This window comes from Colossoma macropomum, unplaced genomic scaffold, assembly GCF_904425465.1.
Source record: "Colossoma macropomum unplaced genomic scaffold, Colossoma_macropomum, whole genome shotgun sequence".
NCBI classification, from domain to species: Eukaryota; Metazoa; Chordata; class Actinopteri; order Characiformes; family Serrasalmidae; genus Colossoma; species Colossoma macropomum.
This window is the reverse complement of record NW_023494793.1, coordinates 1,767,687-1,784,891: the sequence shown is the minus strand read 5'-3', so window position 1 is coordinate 1,784,891 and position 17,205 is coordinate 1,767,687. Positions and strand designations below refer to the sequence as shown.

General features: G+C 44.0%; 1 protein-coding gene across 7 annotated transcripts in view; it reads left to right on the top strand.

Annotated features, from left to right (window-relative positions):
• Positions 1-17,205, top strand: part of si:ch73-138n13.1 (titin homolog) — an 89,268-nt gene that overhangs the window by 33,702 nt on the left and 38,361 nt on the right. For all 7 annotated transcript variants that reach the window (XM_036578169.1, XM_036578164.1, XM_036578163.1 and 4 more), the window contains 2 exons: positions 238-3,750; positions 6,556-6,681. In XM_036578169.1, the coding sequence (XP_036434062.1) occupies positions 238-3,750; positions 6,556-6,681 (3,639 nt within the window). The remainder of the gene's footprint in view (positions 1-237; positions 3,751-6,555; positions 6,682-17,205) is intronic.

The window sequence follows — 17,205 nt, the reverse complement described above, 5'->3', positions numbered from 1 at the left end:
GATGAACAAGTTTCTCTGCGCCCTGTTTAGGCAAATATGTGGTGATGAAGATTTTTCCAGACATTTTGCACAGTGCTTAGCTTCCATTGCTTGTTATCTACTTAGCCTCATAGCTCCAGTGTAAGACTAGAGAAGCAAACTTCAGACACTGAACGAGTCTTGGCTGATTGTGCATGTTAAATTTTTTCACCAAATTATCAGTGGAATAACAAAGTCGCTTCTGCTTTTATTTTCCAGTTTGAGGACCCCTTTTCCATTGGACAGTCAAAGACCCTTGATGACAGAAGGCTACAGGACGACTCATCTGTCCTGCATCCAGGCGACAGTGGGATGCAAACAGTCCGAGCTTCGCTGTTTGATAATGTGGTGGAAAGGCACAGTGTTCAAATGGTGGAGGACAGCAGCAGCCCTGCAGGTCCGGTGGTGAAGCCCATGCCCAGGCGGAATATCTCTCTCCGAGCTAAAGCAGACAGCGTCCCCAAAGCTCTGAGGGATGAAGAGGATAGTAGTTTGGTCACAGCAACTTACAGGGAGCCGGAGTCGCCCTCCAGCCCCCGGCGAGTGGAGCACGTTTTTGACACTTTGGCTGCTGTTGAAGAGATTCGTGCGGTCAGTGAGAGTGTACCGGCCGCTCACCTAGAAGACCGGGCGCTCACTCTCCGTTCTCGAAGGTCGGAGGGGTCAGAGAAGCCGCAGCAAGCAATTGGAGGTCCAGCTGAAGATAGTAGCCTAATCCTGGGGTACACGAACCAGTTTAAGGATAAAGACATTCTTCCAGCTGACTCCACTACAGAGCCTTGTAACACCCGGGTCCTCAGGGTGGGGGCGCTGCACAAGTGGGTGGAATCAGAAACTAAGGATGTGGAGAGGGATAAGCAGAGGGAGATGGTGAGGAAGATGGAGGAAGAGATCCAGAGGCAGATGGAGGTTCACATGGCTGCCAGAGCTGACTTGGAAGAGGAGGAGCAACAGGCAGAGAGGCAGAAGCAGATGGAGGTGGAGAGGCAGAAGCAGATGGAGGTGGAGAGGCAGAAGCAGATGGAGGTGGAGAGGCAGAGGCAGATGGAGGTGGAGAGACAGAAGCAGATGGAGGTGGAGAGGCAGAGACAGATGGAGGTGGAGAGGCAGAGGCAGATGGAGGTGGAGAGGCAGAGGCAGATGGAAGTGGAGAGGCAGAGGCAGATGGAGGTGGAGAGGCAGAAGCAGATGGAGGTGGAGAGGCAGAAACAGGCGGAGCGAGAAAGGGAAAGAGAAGAAGCCGCAGCAGCCGCCAAAAGGCCGAAGATGGTAGAAGAGCATCCAACACCCAGGCCAAGGGCCACCTACTTTGCTCTAACGGGTCAGTTAAATGAGACCGTGCACCAGGCAGCTGGAGTGGACAAGCGAGGGAAAACGGAGGAACATGTGAAGGCGGAAGTGCCGTTTGATGACTTTTCTGTGAAAAGTGGCAGGTGGGGCTATCCAAGTAGATCAGCTTCCGTAAGAAGAAACCCTTCAATGGACCCTACGCTTCTGAAAAGTTCGGCAGAAGAATGGCGGAGAAGCGAAGGTAGAGAAAGAACGCAAAGGAATTCGATGCAGCTGAAAGATAAAGCAATAGAGGAGGGTCTGGAGATTGAGAAGCAGAAGATAGCAGAGTACGAAAGGATAAAGGACTTGGAGAGGCAGAAAAAACAGAGAGAATTGGAGATGGAGAAGCAGAAGGAGATTGAGAGGGAGCGAAAGAAGGAAATGGACAGGCAGAGGGAGTTGGAGAAAGAGAGAGAGAGGCAAAGGGAGTTGGAACGTCAGAAGGAGAGACAGAAAGAGATGGAGAGACAGAGGGAACTGGAGAGTCAAAGGGAACTCGAACGACAGAAACAACTGGAAAAGGAACGTCAAAAACAGATAGAATACGAGAAGAGGAAGGCAGCGGAGAGGGAGCTCGAGCAACAAAGGGAGTTTGAGAGACAACGACAGAAAGAATATGAGAGAGAGAAGGAGAGAATGCTGGACCAGGAAAGGCTAAAGATGAGAGAGTTTGAGAAACAGAGGGAGATGGAGCGAGAAAGGGAAAGACAGTTGGAGCTGGAGAAACAGAAAGAAATCGAAAGACAGAAACAGAAGGAGCTCGAGAGGCAGAAAGAGATCGAGAGGCAGAAAGAGCTGGAAAGGCAGAGAGAGCTGGAAAGACAGCGAGAACTGGAGAGACAGAGGGAGCTTGAGAAAGAAAGACAGAGACAGCTGGAGAGACAAAGAGAAATGGAGAGACAGAGGGAACTTGAAAAGCAAAGAGAGCTTGAAAGGCAGAAAGAACTGGAAAGGCAAAGGGAGCAGGAGCGACAAAATGAACTAGAAAGACAGAAACAGAAAGAACTGGAGCAGCAGAGGGAGATGGAGCGGTGGATGCAGTCTGAACGACAGAAATCAGAGGAAAGAGAAAGACAGAGAGAGCGAGAAGAACTCGAGAGGATCAGGGAGCTTGAGAAACGCCAGCTTCTCGAGTTCCAGCAGCAGAAAGAGAGTGAGAGACGAGCCCAGCAGGAGAGAGAGAGAGACAAACATACTGCGAGGCCGAATAAAGAAAGAGATGAGGAGTTGCAGAGGGTGGCTGAACGGCAAAAGCAGGAGACTGAACAAGAAAAGAGAACAGCAGAGTCTCCTTTAAGGCCCAAAGTGCTCGATCTAGATTCAGTTTCTTTGGGTGATAGGGATGAAAGCCCCACAAGCAGATGGAAGCAACCTTCACCTCGTGCTGAAGAAGCCTACAGGCCATCTATCCTGGACATAGATTCCTTCAGGAACCAAACGCAACCTGAGGCTTCCGTGGACCCTTTTGGTATGCCGGAATTTGCTTTAACCAAACCGGTTGCTCCAGTTCACCCTCAAACCTTGCTGCAGAATCTCCAGCCCAACACGATCCCTCAACACCAGCAACAGGGGATCCCTCAGCCTCAGTACCAGCTTCAGCAACAATTCCAGTCTCAGCCAATTCAGCCTCAAGCCCTCTTGCAGAATCTCCAACCCAACACAATCCCTCATTACCAGCAACAGGGTATCCCTCAGCCTCAGTACCAGCTTCAGCCTCAGTTTCAATCGCAACCCAACCCTGTTCCCCAGCCTCTGTACCAGCTGCCTCAATTCCAGTCTCAACCGCAGCCTTCCTTCCATCCTTCCTTGCCTTTAGAACAAGCAAAGCTGCAAACGCCCCTGCAACCCCAAAGCTTTGGTGCCGAAAGACCTAAAACACAACCCCAGGCCTTTTCTCAGTCAGACTGGGCCTCTGGAGTCTCCCAGTCTGGATCAGGGTGGCACTCTTCTCAAGCAGGACCTTGGAGTATGTCGCAGGGTGAAGTTGCCGTGGATGAACCTCTGTGGGTTACTGCCACAGAAGGTTCCAGGAGACCCATTAGCACCAGGCTGAGCATAGAGCAGATGCTTCAACGGCAGGAAGACAGAGCATCAGGATCTGTCCTGAGCCCAACTTTAGCACCCTCAGTGACCCCATCCCAAACCTCTGCTTTCGCATCTTCAGCGGTTTCAAACCAAGGTCCTACTTTGACACCTGCGTCTAGCATAGGAACCTCCCCCTTCTCGCTTTTGACTCCAGAGAGAGTCTGGACCACACCTACAGATGGAGCTTCTGCGGCAGCCTCTCTGCCCAGGAAAGAGGCCCAGACCTCTCTGGCGGTTGAACCAATCTGGACTCCAAACTGGGAGCTGGCATCCCAGGAACTGAACCAGGCACAGCAAAGGAACAAAGGGACTCAGGTGAGTAGGTGCACACATAGGTACCAATGTACACTAAGGCCGCAATGATTAGTGAAAGTCAATTCGTCGTCAGCAATATATTATAAAAGCACAGGTTGACTAGGGATGCACGATCGCAGTCGGCCAACAGCGGAACTGACAGATGTTTTGCCTTAAATAAGCAATCTGCAATCATGCCGGCCTGTATTGCAATTTAATAACATAAATAACATGAGCCAGGTAAGTTTTTAACATGCTTTAAAACTTAAATACTTACAATTTGAAAAGATGCTGATTTAAAAGCAGCTTGAGAGAACCAAAGAGCTGCATCCAGGCATTTCGTACTGAATTGGTTATTGGCTGATGTAAGTACGATCCTGGTGTGGTGCTTTGATCAAACTGTTCTTTTAGAGAAACATGAATTTATGGTGTATTATTAGCTGTACAAAATGTTTTATTCTCATAAGTAATCCAGAAAAACTCAAACGCAGTCAATTCAGACTCTATACTGTTAGCACACTCAAAAAATGGAGCAACTTTACTGCAGCATTTTAAAGTAACTGGTAGCTAACGCAGCCCGAAGCTCAGACAGGTTGCCAGGTTGAGGACACTGAACCTTAATGAGCACAGCATTATACTTGGCAAGCGACGACGAGTGCTACACTACAAATTGATAGCTAATGTATACGCTTGCAATGTTTTTGTTGGTTGCAAATTATAAACCAGCTCGTGGATTTTTTATAACTCCGTCAATGTTAGCTAGAGACATGGCTGGCTATGAATGGTAGCCAAAGCTAAGCCAATTATCCTGAAAACGAAAGCCTGCTGCTCAGAAAATACTCGCTGCCTTCATTAAAGCTGAAGTTGACTTCTTATTCGCCTGCTTCTTGTAGGCATTTTCCTGTTCCACCTTAAATGGTGCAGCAGTTACACTCTGGCACCAGCCTATTTGCAAGCTTCTTGTTCTGATTTTCCCATTTTGAATGTAACTCCTGCACCATTTAAGGTGGAACGGAAAATTTCAGCAAGAAGCTGGCGAGTATGAAGCCTTGTCTGCCTTGATTAAGCGAGTACTTGAATGTTTGAAATGCCTACACCTGCTCATAACAGTGATAAATTAGTTAAGATTAGCTAACCCTAGCTGGTGTTCAGTGCTTACCGGTTCAGGAGAAAACTAGCCAACTCTGCATCCGTCTTAAAGTCCCTCTAGGCTCTAATCTATCTGAATTTTTCCAATATTTACTCACGTCTCACTGCGTCTCTGGTCATGGAGCTTTTCAGAAGGATGATGAGCCCTTGTAGGTTAGGATCTAGTTTGTTTGCTTGCTTCCATGGCTGCTGCACGCTGTGTTTGCCTCCCTGTTCGGTTCATATCTGTCGAAATGGTACAAGGAAATGAGCAGTGGGTGGGATCACAGGCCAAAACACAAGCAGACTTTCCACTCTGGAACAGATATTTCAAAGATACTGGCTGCAGCGCTGCCGGCGGAGAAGCCAGCATTTCAACTTAGCATGCTTCCTTAATCTCTGATCACATGCCATGGTCATTTTATGATTTAGTGCAGTAAATATATTACTTATTGCTCCTTCAGAGGGCTCATATTGGATTGGTGGGCAGAAACACATTCAGGACATCTCTAGTTATTTCATAGTTTTATTTCATAGTCTCTATTGTTCTGAAATGCGGGGAAAAACACTGTGCGCAAAAGTTTGAACACCCCTAGTCAAACTGCATGCTTTTCCTTGTGACACACCTCCATTGGGAACAAACTTGTGAACAGACTTAATGCATTTTCCTGCTAATTTTACTGCACAATTTCTGTTATTTGCTGAGTTTAATATATTAAACACAGTTAATGTTTTATTTTTCCCCCAGTGTGTTAAATTCAGCAAATAAACAGTCATTGTGCATTAAAATGCGCAGAGGTGTGTTCTCTGTTGAGGATGTGTTCACTTAGACCGGTCAGGCATAACATTATGACCACCTCCTTGTTTCTACACTCATTGTCCATTTTATCAGCTCCACTTACTATATAGGTGCACTTTGTAGTTCTACAGTTACAGACTGTAGTCCATCTGTTTCTCTGATACTTTGTTAGCCCCCTTTTACCCTGTTCTTCAGTGGTCAGGACCCCCATGGACTCTCGCAGAGCAGGTACTATTTGGGTGGTGGATCATTCTCAGCACTGCAGTGACACTGACATGGTGGTGGTGTGTTAGTGTGTGTTGCGCTGGTCTGAGTGGATCAGACACAGCAGTGCTGCTGGACCTCAGTGTCACTGCTGGACTGAGAATAGTCCACCAACCAAAACTATCCAGCCAACAGCGTCCTGTGGGCAGCGTCGTGTGACCACTAATGAAGGACTAGAGGATGACCAACACAAACTGTGCAGCAGCAGATGAGCTATCGTCTCTGACTTTACATCCACAAGGTGGACTGATAAGGTAGGAGTGTCTAATAGAGTGGACAGTGAGTGGACACAGTGTTTAAAAACTCCATCAGCACCGCTGTGTCTGATCCACTCGTACCAGTACAACACACACTAACACACCACCACCACGTCAGTGTTGCTGCAGTGCTGAGAATGATCCACCACCCAAATAGTACCTGCTCTGTGAGGGTCCATGGGGGTCCTGAGCACTGAAGAACAGGGTAAAAGGGGGCTAACAAAGTATCAGAGAAACAGATGGACTACAGTCTGTAACTGTAGAACTACAAAGTGCACCTATATAGTAAGTTCTACATAACATTTGTTATGTAACTTTAACAATAACTGTGACCCTTTGTGTGTGTGTGTGTGTGTGTGTGTGTGTGTGTGTGTGTAGGATGTGTCGCGGATGCGATCGAGGAGCGTTAGCCGGCGGTCCGCTCCCACCGAGAGTTCTGTAGACGGCCCGCTGTCGCGGATCAGGAGCCGCAGCGCGCACAGAGAGAGAGCGCGGCCCAGCTGGGTGAGTCAGGAGATAAAAACACAGACACACAGAGAAGATGACTGAGTTAGCACACAAACACACAGAGACGACAGCAGATCTAGGCGAGTCTGAATGCTCTCACACTGAGAACAGCCGAGCAGAGTGAGTCAGACAGGTAAACACCCAAACACACGTATTTACACTGCCTTTCAGACGTCTGCAGTCACGGCTCACAGTGTGGGAATCAGTATTTTTAATGATGTGAAGCTAATTCTGCTGCTCATACATGACCTTAACATCAACCGCACACTTTCAAGTAAATAGTACGAAGAAAAAAGCGTGGAAATGTAAGATGTGTGATGAAGAAAACTGTAGATGACTCTAAAATGACCTAGAACGCTGTAGACCATCAACAGTTCAGATATTATAGGGGTGCAGGATTTCTCAGTTAGCCAGATTACTTAAAGGGGAACTCCACCAATTGTTATAGTTCTCTGTAGGATTAAATAAAGATGCAAAGAAAGTTATTCAGAGCGGTTTGGTGTGAAACGCTCTGTGAGTCAGAATTGTTCACAGTGGTGGTGATAGGAACCAGACGTCCACCTCTAAAAGCTCCCTCACAGGAAGTTATTACATGAAATGGTTATGAATTCACTGCCTGATGACTGAGACACTGCTTTATGATAGTTTTGAGAACTTAATATCTAGTCATGGTGGAGGGATACATTCAGGGTGTTATACGGCAAAATAGTCCCCAAATTCCCTCGTCCTCTTTTTTTCTATTGGCCAGACTTGACTTTGGGTTGACTTAAGTTATCTGGCTAAACTGAGAAATCCTGCTTTGTGAAATAGCAGGCAAGTTATAAGATACAGTTGTGTGCAAAAGTTTGGGCGCCCCATTCAAATTAGGTTTTTTTTTGTTTGTTTTTTTTTGTCGAAGTGAAAATTTTAGAGCACAGTAAAATAAGTGTTCCATAACTTTTGCACAGGCCTCATTATATATTTATATAGTTAGATTCAGAAAAATAAACAGTAATTGTGCATCAAAATGTGTTCTCTGTATACATTGTTAACTTAGTGTTAATTTTCACCTAGAAAATCAACGACAACATGAAATTTGACCAAACTTTTGCATGAGACTGTAAGATATTAACATCCAGAATTTCTGGAGATCTCGAAACAGGCCCCAAATGGTTTGCGGGTGATACCGATGATAATTTTATTGGCCGATATACATTTATATTTATATTGTATTATTATATTTTCATTTTAGACTCCAGTAGTTTTAGTTAAACTGTGCTTTCCTGACTGATATGATTGCAGGTCATTGATTACTGCACAGGTTAATCTAAAGCCTGAGGTCAAATGTCCAATAGGAGGAGAGTTAAGTCTCAGTGGCTGGTTGCACCAGTTGTGTGTAAGGTCAAACGTAGGCTAGTTGTAACGTAAGTTCAGGTTTGTCATCACTAAATCAGAACGATTTGCACCACAAACTAGTTTTTCATTCATCGTTCTGGTTTAAACTCTGAGCTTGAAGATAAACACCCACAGCTCCAGCTCAGTGAGACTCAGCTTCACAGACAGCTAAACTGAGGCTGCCGTTGTGTCGGTCAGCCAGAAACTGTCCTTTAAAAAGCTGCATGTTTGTTTTTTTCCTCAGGGAAATATTAAAGAATAAATAATTAGCTTTACCCAGTTCAACCTGTACGCATGGTAACGGCACGACTTACGGATTTGTGGTGCAACCAGATTTAGTAAAAGGATGGTTTGAAACTAACTAGTGTAACTGAGGACTCAGTAAAGACTTTACACACAAGCTTAAGTACAAACTCACACAAAACTGGTGCAACTCAATCCAGTTCTGTTCAACATCCTCAAACCTTGGCTCAAGTCATGCGGTGTAGAGGGAAGTCCTGCTTTGAGAAACTCCCTCCTGTTTATTTACTTCAGTCACATTTCACAGAGCCCTGCCAAGCAGGGTTGAAGTCACTAAGATGTTTTCCATCACATGGAAGATGTTTTCCAGCTTTCACAATCTCAGCCCGGCAGCCACATTTTAGATTCTGAGACGAGCGTTTACTCAACAACCAGTGAAACTATTCAGTGTTCCTAATTGACCTCTCCAGGCTCTGCCCACTAGTGCATTATTATACAACTACTGGCAGAAATCCCATTCGACATAATGAGGAACTGCAGAGCTCTGCTTAGTTGTTTTATTGCGATCTAAAGATATCTGTCGTCATCGTCACGGGGCAGCTTCGCCTTATTGATGTTGCTCCAGGCTGCATGCTGGATGAGGTACGAGAGGGAAAAAGCGAGAATCCGATCCAGTCCTGTAACAAATCTGTCCTGAAACAGCACTCGCTTAAATTATTGTTATCCCACTTTTAGATGCTCATCTTAAAGGGGAGCTCCACCAATTTTTCAACATTTCTGCATATTTAAATGGTCAACAGAGTCATTCAGAGTGGTTTGATGTGAATTTCTTCGATCTAGAGAAACTTACCGAGTCAGAATTGTTCACAGTGGTGGTGATAGGAACCAGACATCCACCTCTAAAAGCTCTCTTACGGGAAGTTATTGGTTTTGAACACACAGCCTGATGTGTGAGACGTTGTTTCACGGTAGTTTTGTAATAAAGTTTTGCCCTGAAATATATTTTCAACAGTTTATTTTATTCCATTCATGGTGGCGGGATACATGGAGGGTGTTATAAAGCAAAGTAGTCCCAAAACCAAGCTTACTTTTTCAGATATTCTTATATTTTCCAAACATTAAAATTGCATATAAAACTCAAAACACATGTAGGTTCAGTGGTAGTAAATAAAATATTTTATATTATAAAATATATTTTATATTTGCATCGTAGTTATCGGGACCACCAGTTCCACCACCGCTGTAAAGAAATCTGAGTCGGTAAGTTTCTCTACAAAGTAACCATTTCACTCTGGCTGACTTTGTTTATATTTCAGTCACTGAATTATATGAAAATTTTTACAAATTGGTGGAGTTCCCCTTTAAATGAAGTGCTATGATGGGACTTTGTAAGCAACCAGCATTAAAAACAGCTGTGAACTTTTTAATTAGCTTAATAATTAGTATTCGTATTTTAATAAGCTTATTAATCAGATCTTTACCTCTAAAAAATTACAGTTTTAGAATTTCTCATTATGTTCACTCTTAAAAAGATGGTGCTTTAGTAGAAAAAGGTTCTGTAAAGAACCATGAACACACTTTGCATGATTAGAGGCTTCTTTGCTTCATGAAGGGTTCTTCAGTGTTGTAGATGGTCCCAAATAGAATCTTTTTGAAAAGGGTTCTATATAACACCAAAAAGGGCTCTCCTGTTGTTAGTACACTCTTAAAAATTATGGTTCTTTGAGAGTTCTTTAGTAAAGAAAATGGTTCTATATACAACCATGAATGCTCAAAAAACTCTTTGGATGATTTTTGCATGATTCTATGTAGAACCTTTTTGAAAAGGATCTTATATAGCACCACAAAGCGTTCTTCTAGTGTTATAAGCTTGACATACACGCTTGGATCTTCAAGCGTTCTTTAGTAAAGAAAGAGGCTCTATGTGGAACCATGAACACTCAAAGAACCCTTTGCATAATAAAAGGGTTCTTTGCATTAGGAAAGTTCTTCAGATTATTGGAGAATGTGTTGTAGATGGTTCCATACAGAACCTTTTTGAAAAGGGTTCTAAATAGCACCCACAAGGTTCCTCTATCGCTACAAGCTTGACATCGTAACCATAGAAGAACTTTTTTGGGTGCTATAGAGAACCATTTTCAAAAAGGTTCTGTATGGAACCATCTACAACACATTCTCCATCAATCTGTAGAACTATTTCACCATGCAAAGGGTTCTTTGAGTGCTTGTGGTTCTATATAGAACCATTTCCCTGACTAAAGAACACTTGAAGAACCATTTTTAACTGGTTATATCAAGCTTATGACAATAGAAGAATCATTTTTAGAACGCTTTTCAAAAAAGGTTCTATATAGAACCAACTACAACACATTCTTCATCAGTCTGAAAAAACATTACATAATACAAAGAGCCCATTAATCATGTAAAGGGTTCTTTGGGTGGTCATGGCACTTTAGAACCTTTTTTCTCTACTTGAAGAACCATCTTCTTAAGGGTGTAGAACGGTATTTTCACTATCGTTCTGCGAAACCAGTCCAGCCTAGCAACCGTAGCTATGAAAGACTGTTTGTGGGCGGAGCCTGGACAGGCCAGTCCATTGGAACTTCATTATAAATGTGAATGAATTGGGCTGGTGAGCCCACAGAGCTCTGACATGTCAGCTGCCCTTTGGAGTCGAGGCCTTGCTGCGTTGTGATTGAACCTGTTTGTGTGGGAGGAGCAGGAATGCAGGCCGATGACGGTTACAGGAGCGCCTCGAAGTTGACTAATCCCAGAGTTATTCCCTCTTATATCCTGTACTCGGATACATCATGTTGAATTTTAGTGGTTTATTTTATTGGAACCGCTCATTAATTTGAGATTTTCCTAAAAAGAAATTGCACATGTGCAGTTTTGCTTCATATATGCTTCATATACACATCTGTTATTATACGAATATATGAATTAAACTGTATACCAGCCAGGTGCATATAAACACCGAGCAGTTCCTGATAGACAGGTTCCTCTGGTTCCTGGACATATTTTTCTATCCTTGGGTGAAATTAATGATTGATAATCACCTGAGAGAGTGAGAAGATTGTGTGCGTTGGCTCTGATTTAGTGCTTTGGGCTGGTCAGCCTGCCAGAAATGCTTCCTTGTGTGGAGCGAGTGTGTCCATGTGTTTTAGTATGGAGATTAAACTTTAACTCAGGGTGGTGTGAAGAAGCTGACCTGTCCTCTTCAGTAGTTCTGAAGCAGAAGGCTGGGGATTGACATCTTTTCATCTGTCCATCTTTTCCCTCTTTAAGCTGTTAATCAACATGTGAGCTTCGACCTGAGTGCCACCTCGTGGCCTGAATATATGTCGCCATCTGCTGGTCAGAGTGTGTTAATACATTGCATGTGGGCTTCAAATTAGAGGGATTAGTGCATCTGAGGCTGAAATTAACTGGCCAAACCAAACAATCCTGAACTGCCCGTCTCATGTAGGAAGAAGAAATCACCTTATTTAGACTCTTATGGCTACTAAGGCTAGATTATCAAAGCTGATGGCGAACTTTTAAAGAATTTGTTTAGTAAAAAAAAGAGTTTTTCCACCTTTACTTCAAATGTGGCTGGTCAGTTATAACTTGTTTGGTGTCTAAAGTGTGCTTATTTAATCTTGCACTATAGCTACAAGGCTAATGTAACTAAGTAATGGAAGCTTATACCCCACCAATTAGCCTTGTGCTAACTCCAAACTGTGAACTATGTGGAGTTGTTAAGTAGTCTTTAATAGACTGGCGCTTGTGTAATGTCTAGGGCAGGTGTGTCAAACTCACCCACTAAAGAGGGCCATATTAAAAAATCTCAACAAATCTGTGGGCCAGACAAAAAAATGTTTTTATTTACATTTTAATTAATGTTGTGCTGTAACCCGAACTGGGGCGGCACGGGTAGCGCAGTGGGTAGCGCTGTCGCCTCACAGCAAGAAGGGCCTGGGTTCGATTCCCGGCCGGGCGACCAGGGTCATTTCTGTGTGGAGTTTGCATGTACTCCCCGTGTCTGCGTGGGTTTCCTCCGGGTACTCCGGTTTCCTCCCACGGTCCAAAGACATGCAATCAGGCTGATTGGACGTGCTAAATTGCCCCTAGATGTGTGTGTATGTCTGTCTGTCTGCCCTGCGATGGACTGGCGACCTGTCCAGGGTGTATCCTGCCTTCCGCCCAATGACAGCTGGGATAGGCTCCAGCACCCCACCGCGACCCAGAAGGATAAGCGGTTTAGATGATGGATGGATGGATGGATGTAACCTGAACTGGCCGTTGTATTATTCAAAATACACAAAAACGTCAGCAGTAAAATACAGGCATTTATAAAAGACCTTGAAATATTGCATGAATACTTAAAAAATTCTGAATTTAAATGTCCCCAGGAACTCTTTTAAAGTCTTTTAAACCTACCTATCTGCTTGAACTAAACACCTGGCATCCTTTCTTTATTAAGAAGTTATTAAGTTCATTAATTCTAGGGCTCAATTTCTGAGCTGCTGAGCTGATATTAAGTGTTTATATTGGTTGAACTGCAGCTGAAATGCAGTTAGTGTGTTTGGTAATTATTACTGATGTGGAATTGCATAGAATTGAAGTGTAACTGCCGTCCCATAGACTGTTGTTGAATGACTCCTTTAGAGGGCGGCGCTGAGTGACGTTTGTTTATTCTATGGTTGTTAATGACGCCTTTAGAGGGCGGCGCTGAGCGACCTTTGTTGATTCAATGATTGTTAATGACTCCTTTAGAGGGCGGCGCTGAGTGACGTTTGTTTATTCTATGGTTGTTAATGACGCCTTTAGAGGGCGGCACTGAGTGACGTTTGTTTATTCTATGGTTGTTAATGACGCCTTTAGAGGGCGGCGCTGAGTGACGTTTGTTTATTTGATGTTTGTTAATGACTCCTTTAGAGGGCGGCGGTGAGCGACGTTTGTTTATTTGATGTTTGTTAATGACTCCTTTAGAGGGCGGCGCTGAGTGACGTTTGTTTATTCGATGTTTGTTAATGACGCCTTTAGAGGGCGGCGCTGAGTGACGTTTGTTTATTCGATGTTTGTTAATGACGCCTTTAGAGGGCGGCGCTGAGTGACGTTTGTTTATTCTATGGTTGTTAATGACGCCTTTAGAGGGCGGCGCTGAGTGACGTTTGTTTATTTGATGTTTGTTAATGACTCCTTTAGAGGGCGGCGGTGAGCGACGTTTGTTTATTTGATGTTTGTTAATGACTCCTTTAGAGGGCGGCGATGAGCGACGTTTGTTTATTAGATATTTGTTAATGACGCCTTTAGAGGGCGGCGCTGAGTGACGTTTATTTATTCGATGGTTGTTAATGACGCCTTTAGAGGGCGGCGCTGAGCGACGTTTGTTTATTTGATGTTTGTTAATGACGCCTTTAGAGGGCGGCGATGAGCGACGTTTGTTTATTAGACATTTGTTAATGACGCCTTTAGAGGGCGGCGCTGAGTGACGTTTATTTATTCGATGGTTGTTAATGACGCCTTTAGAGGGCGGCGCTGAGCGACGTTTGTTTATTTGATGTTTGTTAATGACGCCTTTAGAGGGCGGCGCTGAGTGATGTTTGTTTATTCAAAGTTTGTTAATGATGCCTTTAGAGGGCGGCGCTGAGTGACGTTTATTTATTCTATGGTTGTTAATGACGCCTTTAGAGGGCGGCGCTGAGTGACGTTTATTTATTCTATGGTTGTTAATGACGCCTTTAGAGGGCGGCGCTGAGTGACGTTTGTTTATTCGATGTTTGTTAATGACGCCTTTAGAGGGCGGCGCTGAGCGACGTTTGTTTATTCGATGTTTGTTAATGACGCCTTTAGAGGGCGGCGCTGAGCGACGTTTGTTTATTCGATGTTTGTTAATGACGCCTTTAGAGGGCGGCGCTGAGCGACGTTTGTTTATTCGATGTTTGTTAATGACGCCTTTAGAGGGCGGCGCTGAGCGACGTTTGTTTATTCGATGTTTGTTAATGACGCCTTTAGAGGGCGGCGCTGAGCGACGTTTGTTTATTTGATGTTTGTTAATGATGCCTTTAGAGGGCGGCGCTGAGCGACATGTGTTTATTCGATGGTTGTTAATGACGCCTTTAGAGGGCGGCGCTGAGCGACGTTTGTTTATTCGATGTTTGTTAATGACGCCTTTAGAGGGCGGCGCTGAGCGACGTTTGTTTATTCGATGTTTGTTAATGACCCTTTAGAGGGCGGCGCTGGGCGACGTTTGTTTATTGATGTTTGTTAATGACGCCTTTAGAGGGCGGCGCTGAGCGACGTTTGTTTTTCGATGTTTGTTATGACTCCTTTAGAGGGCGCTGAGCGTGTTTTTCGATGTTTGTTAATGACTCCTTTAGAGGGCGGCGATGAGCGACGTTTGTTTATTCGATGTTTGTTAATGACGCCTTTAGAGGGCGGCGCTGAGCGACGTGTGTTTATTCGATGGTTGTTAATGACGCCTTTAGAGGGCGGCGCTGAGCGACGTTTGTTTATTTGATGTTTGCAGTAGTGAGTAGAGGTTGTTTATTTGAACTCTTGTGTCTTTAATTGCCAGCTACTCAGTATTGATAGCTTTGATTGATAGTAAGCTTGCTAATTGGTCTGTTTGGCCACTTTAGGTTTGTTGCATACAATGAATAAAAATTGCAGTGATTTATTTGGCAGTTAATCATAAACTAAAGTTTTCTAAACGTGTCTGTCCCTACTTTTGTCCATATCTGTTGATAAGTGTGTCTCACCGTTTCTCATATAACCCATAAGCCTTAAAGTTTGAATGGGCTTGTTTAAGACACCTGAGTCCTGCCTTTGACTGAGCGCGGTGAAAACAAAGCCTGCTCGGAGATGTCGCGGTTAAACCTTGTAGACTGGGTGAAGTGAAAGTTGAAACAGGTGGAAGTGTTTGGACAGATCTCAGACTGTTTGGTGTTGCATGTGTGAGGAGCTGCTTGTGTTTCTGTAGTTTTCTCTGTGAACTTGTTGTGACGTGTGTTGCGCTTGTGGTCTTTGAGCGGAAGTCCCCTGTTTGTGTGTGTCCCTCTCTCTAACTCTCTTGCTCTCTCGCTCTCTCTGATGCATTCAGAAAGGAAGAGTCATGATCGCATCATCGCTCGGTAGCGCTGTCATAAGCAGAAACAGACAGCTGAGCCACATAGAGCTGTAAAAAGATGAGAGAATCAGTTGGAGCTGCATAAAGGAGCGCTGAGACACAGGTGTTCATTATACTGTACTGGATTGTAAGACTGCGATTGGACTGCATTGGATTGTAAAGATTCACTGTTGGATTGGATTTGATTGTAATAGTGTGAGAGTCACTCTATTGGACTGTACTGATTGTAAGAGTCACTCTATTGGACTGGATTTGATTGTAATAGTCTAAGAGTCACTCTTACACTGTGCTGGATTGTAAGAGTCACTCTACTGGACTTTGCTGGACTGTAAGACTCACTCTATTGGACTTTGCCCGACTATAAGAGTCACTTTATGGACTGTACTTATTGTAAGAGTCACTCTGTTGGACTGGATTTGATTGTAATAGTGTAAGCGTCACTCAAAGAGTGTAAGGTCACTCTAGTGGACTGCATTGGATTGTAAGGTGGTAAGAGTCGCTCTATTGGACTGCATTGCATTGTAAAAGTGTAAGAATCACTCTATTGGACTCTACTTGATTATAGGAGTAACTTTACTGGAGTCTACTATGTTGTAAAAGTCACTCTATTGGACTGAATTAGACAGTAAGAGCGTAGAAGTCACCGTATCGGACTGTCGTAGATTGTAAGAGTCACACTATTGGACTGCACTGAAAGAGTCACACTGCTGGAATCTACTATATTGTAAGAGTCACTCTATTGGACCGAATTGGACTGTGAGAGTGTAAAAGTAACACTGTTGGACTGTATTGTACGAATCACACTATTGGATTATAAAAGCAAGACAGAAGAGAGAGAAATGGCTTGGTTCCGCTGCCCGTCGTGCTTGTGGCCGCTACAGTGGATCTGGGTAAGCTAAACACTTACAAGCACACACACACACACACACACACACGAGAAAGAGAAAGTTACAGGAAGAGCAATATCCCCAAGCCACAGCAGGCACTCAGCCGTCTCACAGAATCTGATAAGAAAATCAGTGCGACAGACAGGAGGAGTCTTACGTGTGTCGGCTTCTGAATATAGCTTTATTTTTAGTTTTGTCTCATGCGTTTTTCCTGTTGATTGGCAGCTCTTCCCTCTGCCGCGTTAGATGAGGTCTGAGGACGTCTAGCGAATACAGCTGTTTCATCAGGTTTCCTTTATCGATTTGTATTAACTCACTGTATTAAAGCCTAGGCAGGTTTATTTAGAGGACAGGTGTAAATACTAGTAACAGTGCTGTATTGGAAGTAAACCTAAAAGCCACACCCATTTTATGTCCTTGTTGTGATGTTTAAACCACATTCGGGCCAAATGGGTTTCGGTGTTTTCAACAGTAGTTTGGGAAAGAAAACTGCTAAATCAGCTGCTTTACGGTCACTGAAGCTTTTCTGTTTTTCTAAGCAGGTTTACATACAAGTTTACAGGGCTGTAAGTGTGAGATTGGTGCTCTGCTCTCTTCAGTGAGCCTTTTCTGTGGATAGTGATTCATGTGAACATGTGCACTTCCTCATGATCATCAGAGGAAGCTGTGCTGCAGGTACACCGAACTGTTTTTGTGCCACACACTACATTTTCCTCATTATAACCACAGCTTCTGAACAGGGAGGCGTCCTGTGGTCATCAGTTTTGTTTTTACTCTGTTCCTCTCATTTCCTGACGTTACAAAGAGAATTATGTGTCAATGAAGGCCTAACGAGAGCAGGTGGCCTCCTGACTGAAGATTTAATAAAGAGTTAAATAATAAAGGATAATAGGATAGACAGTGTAA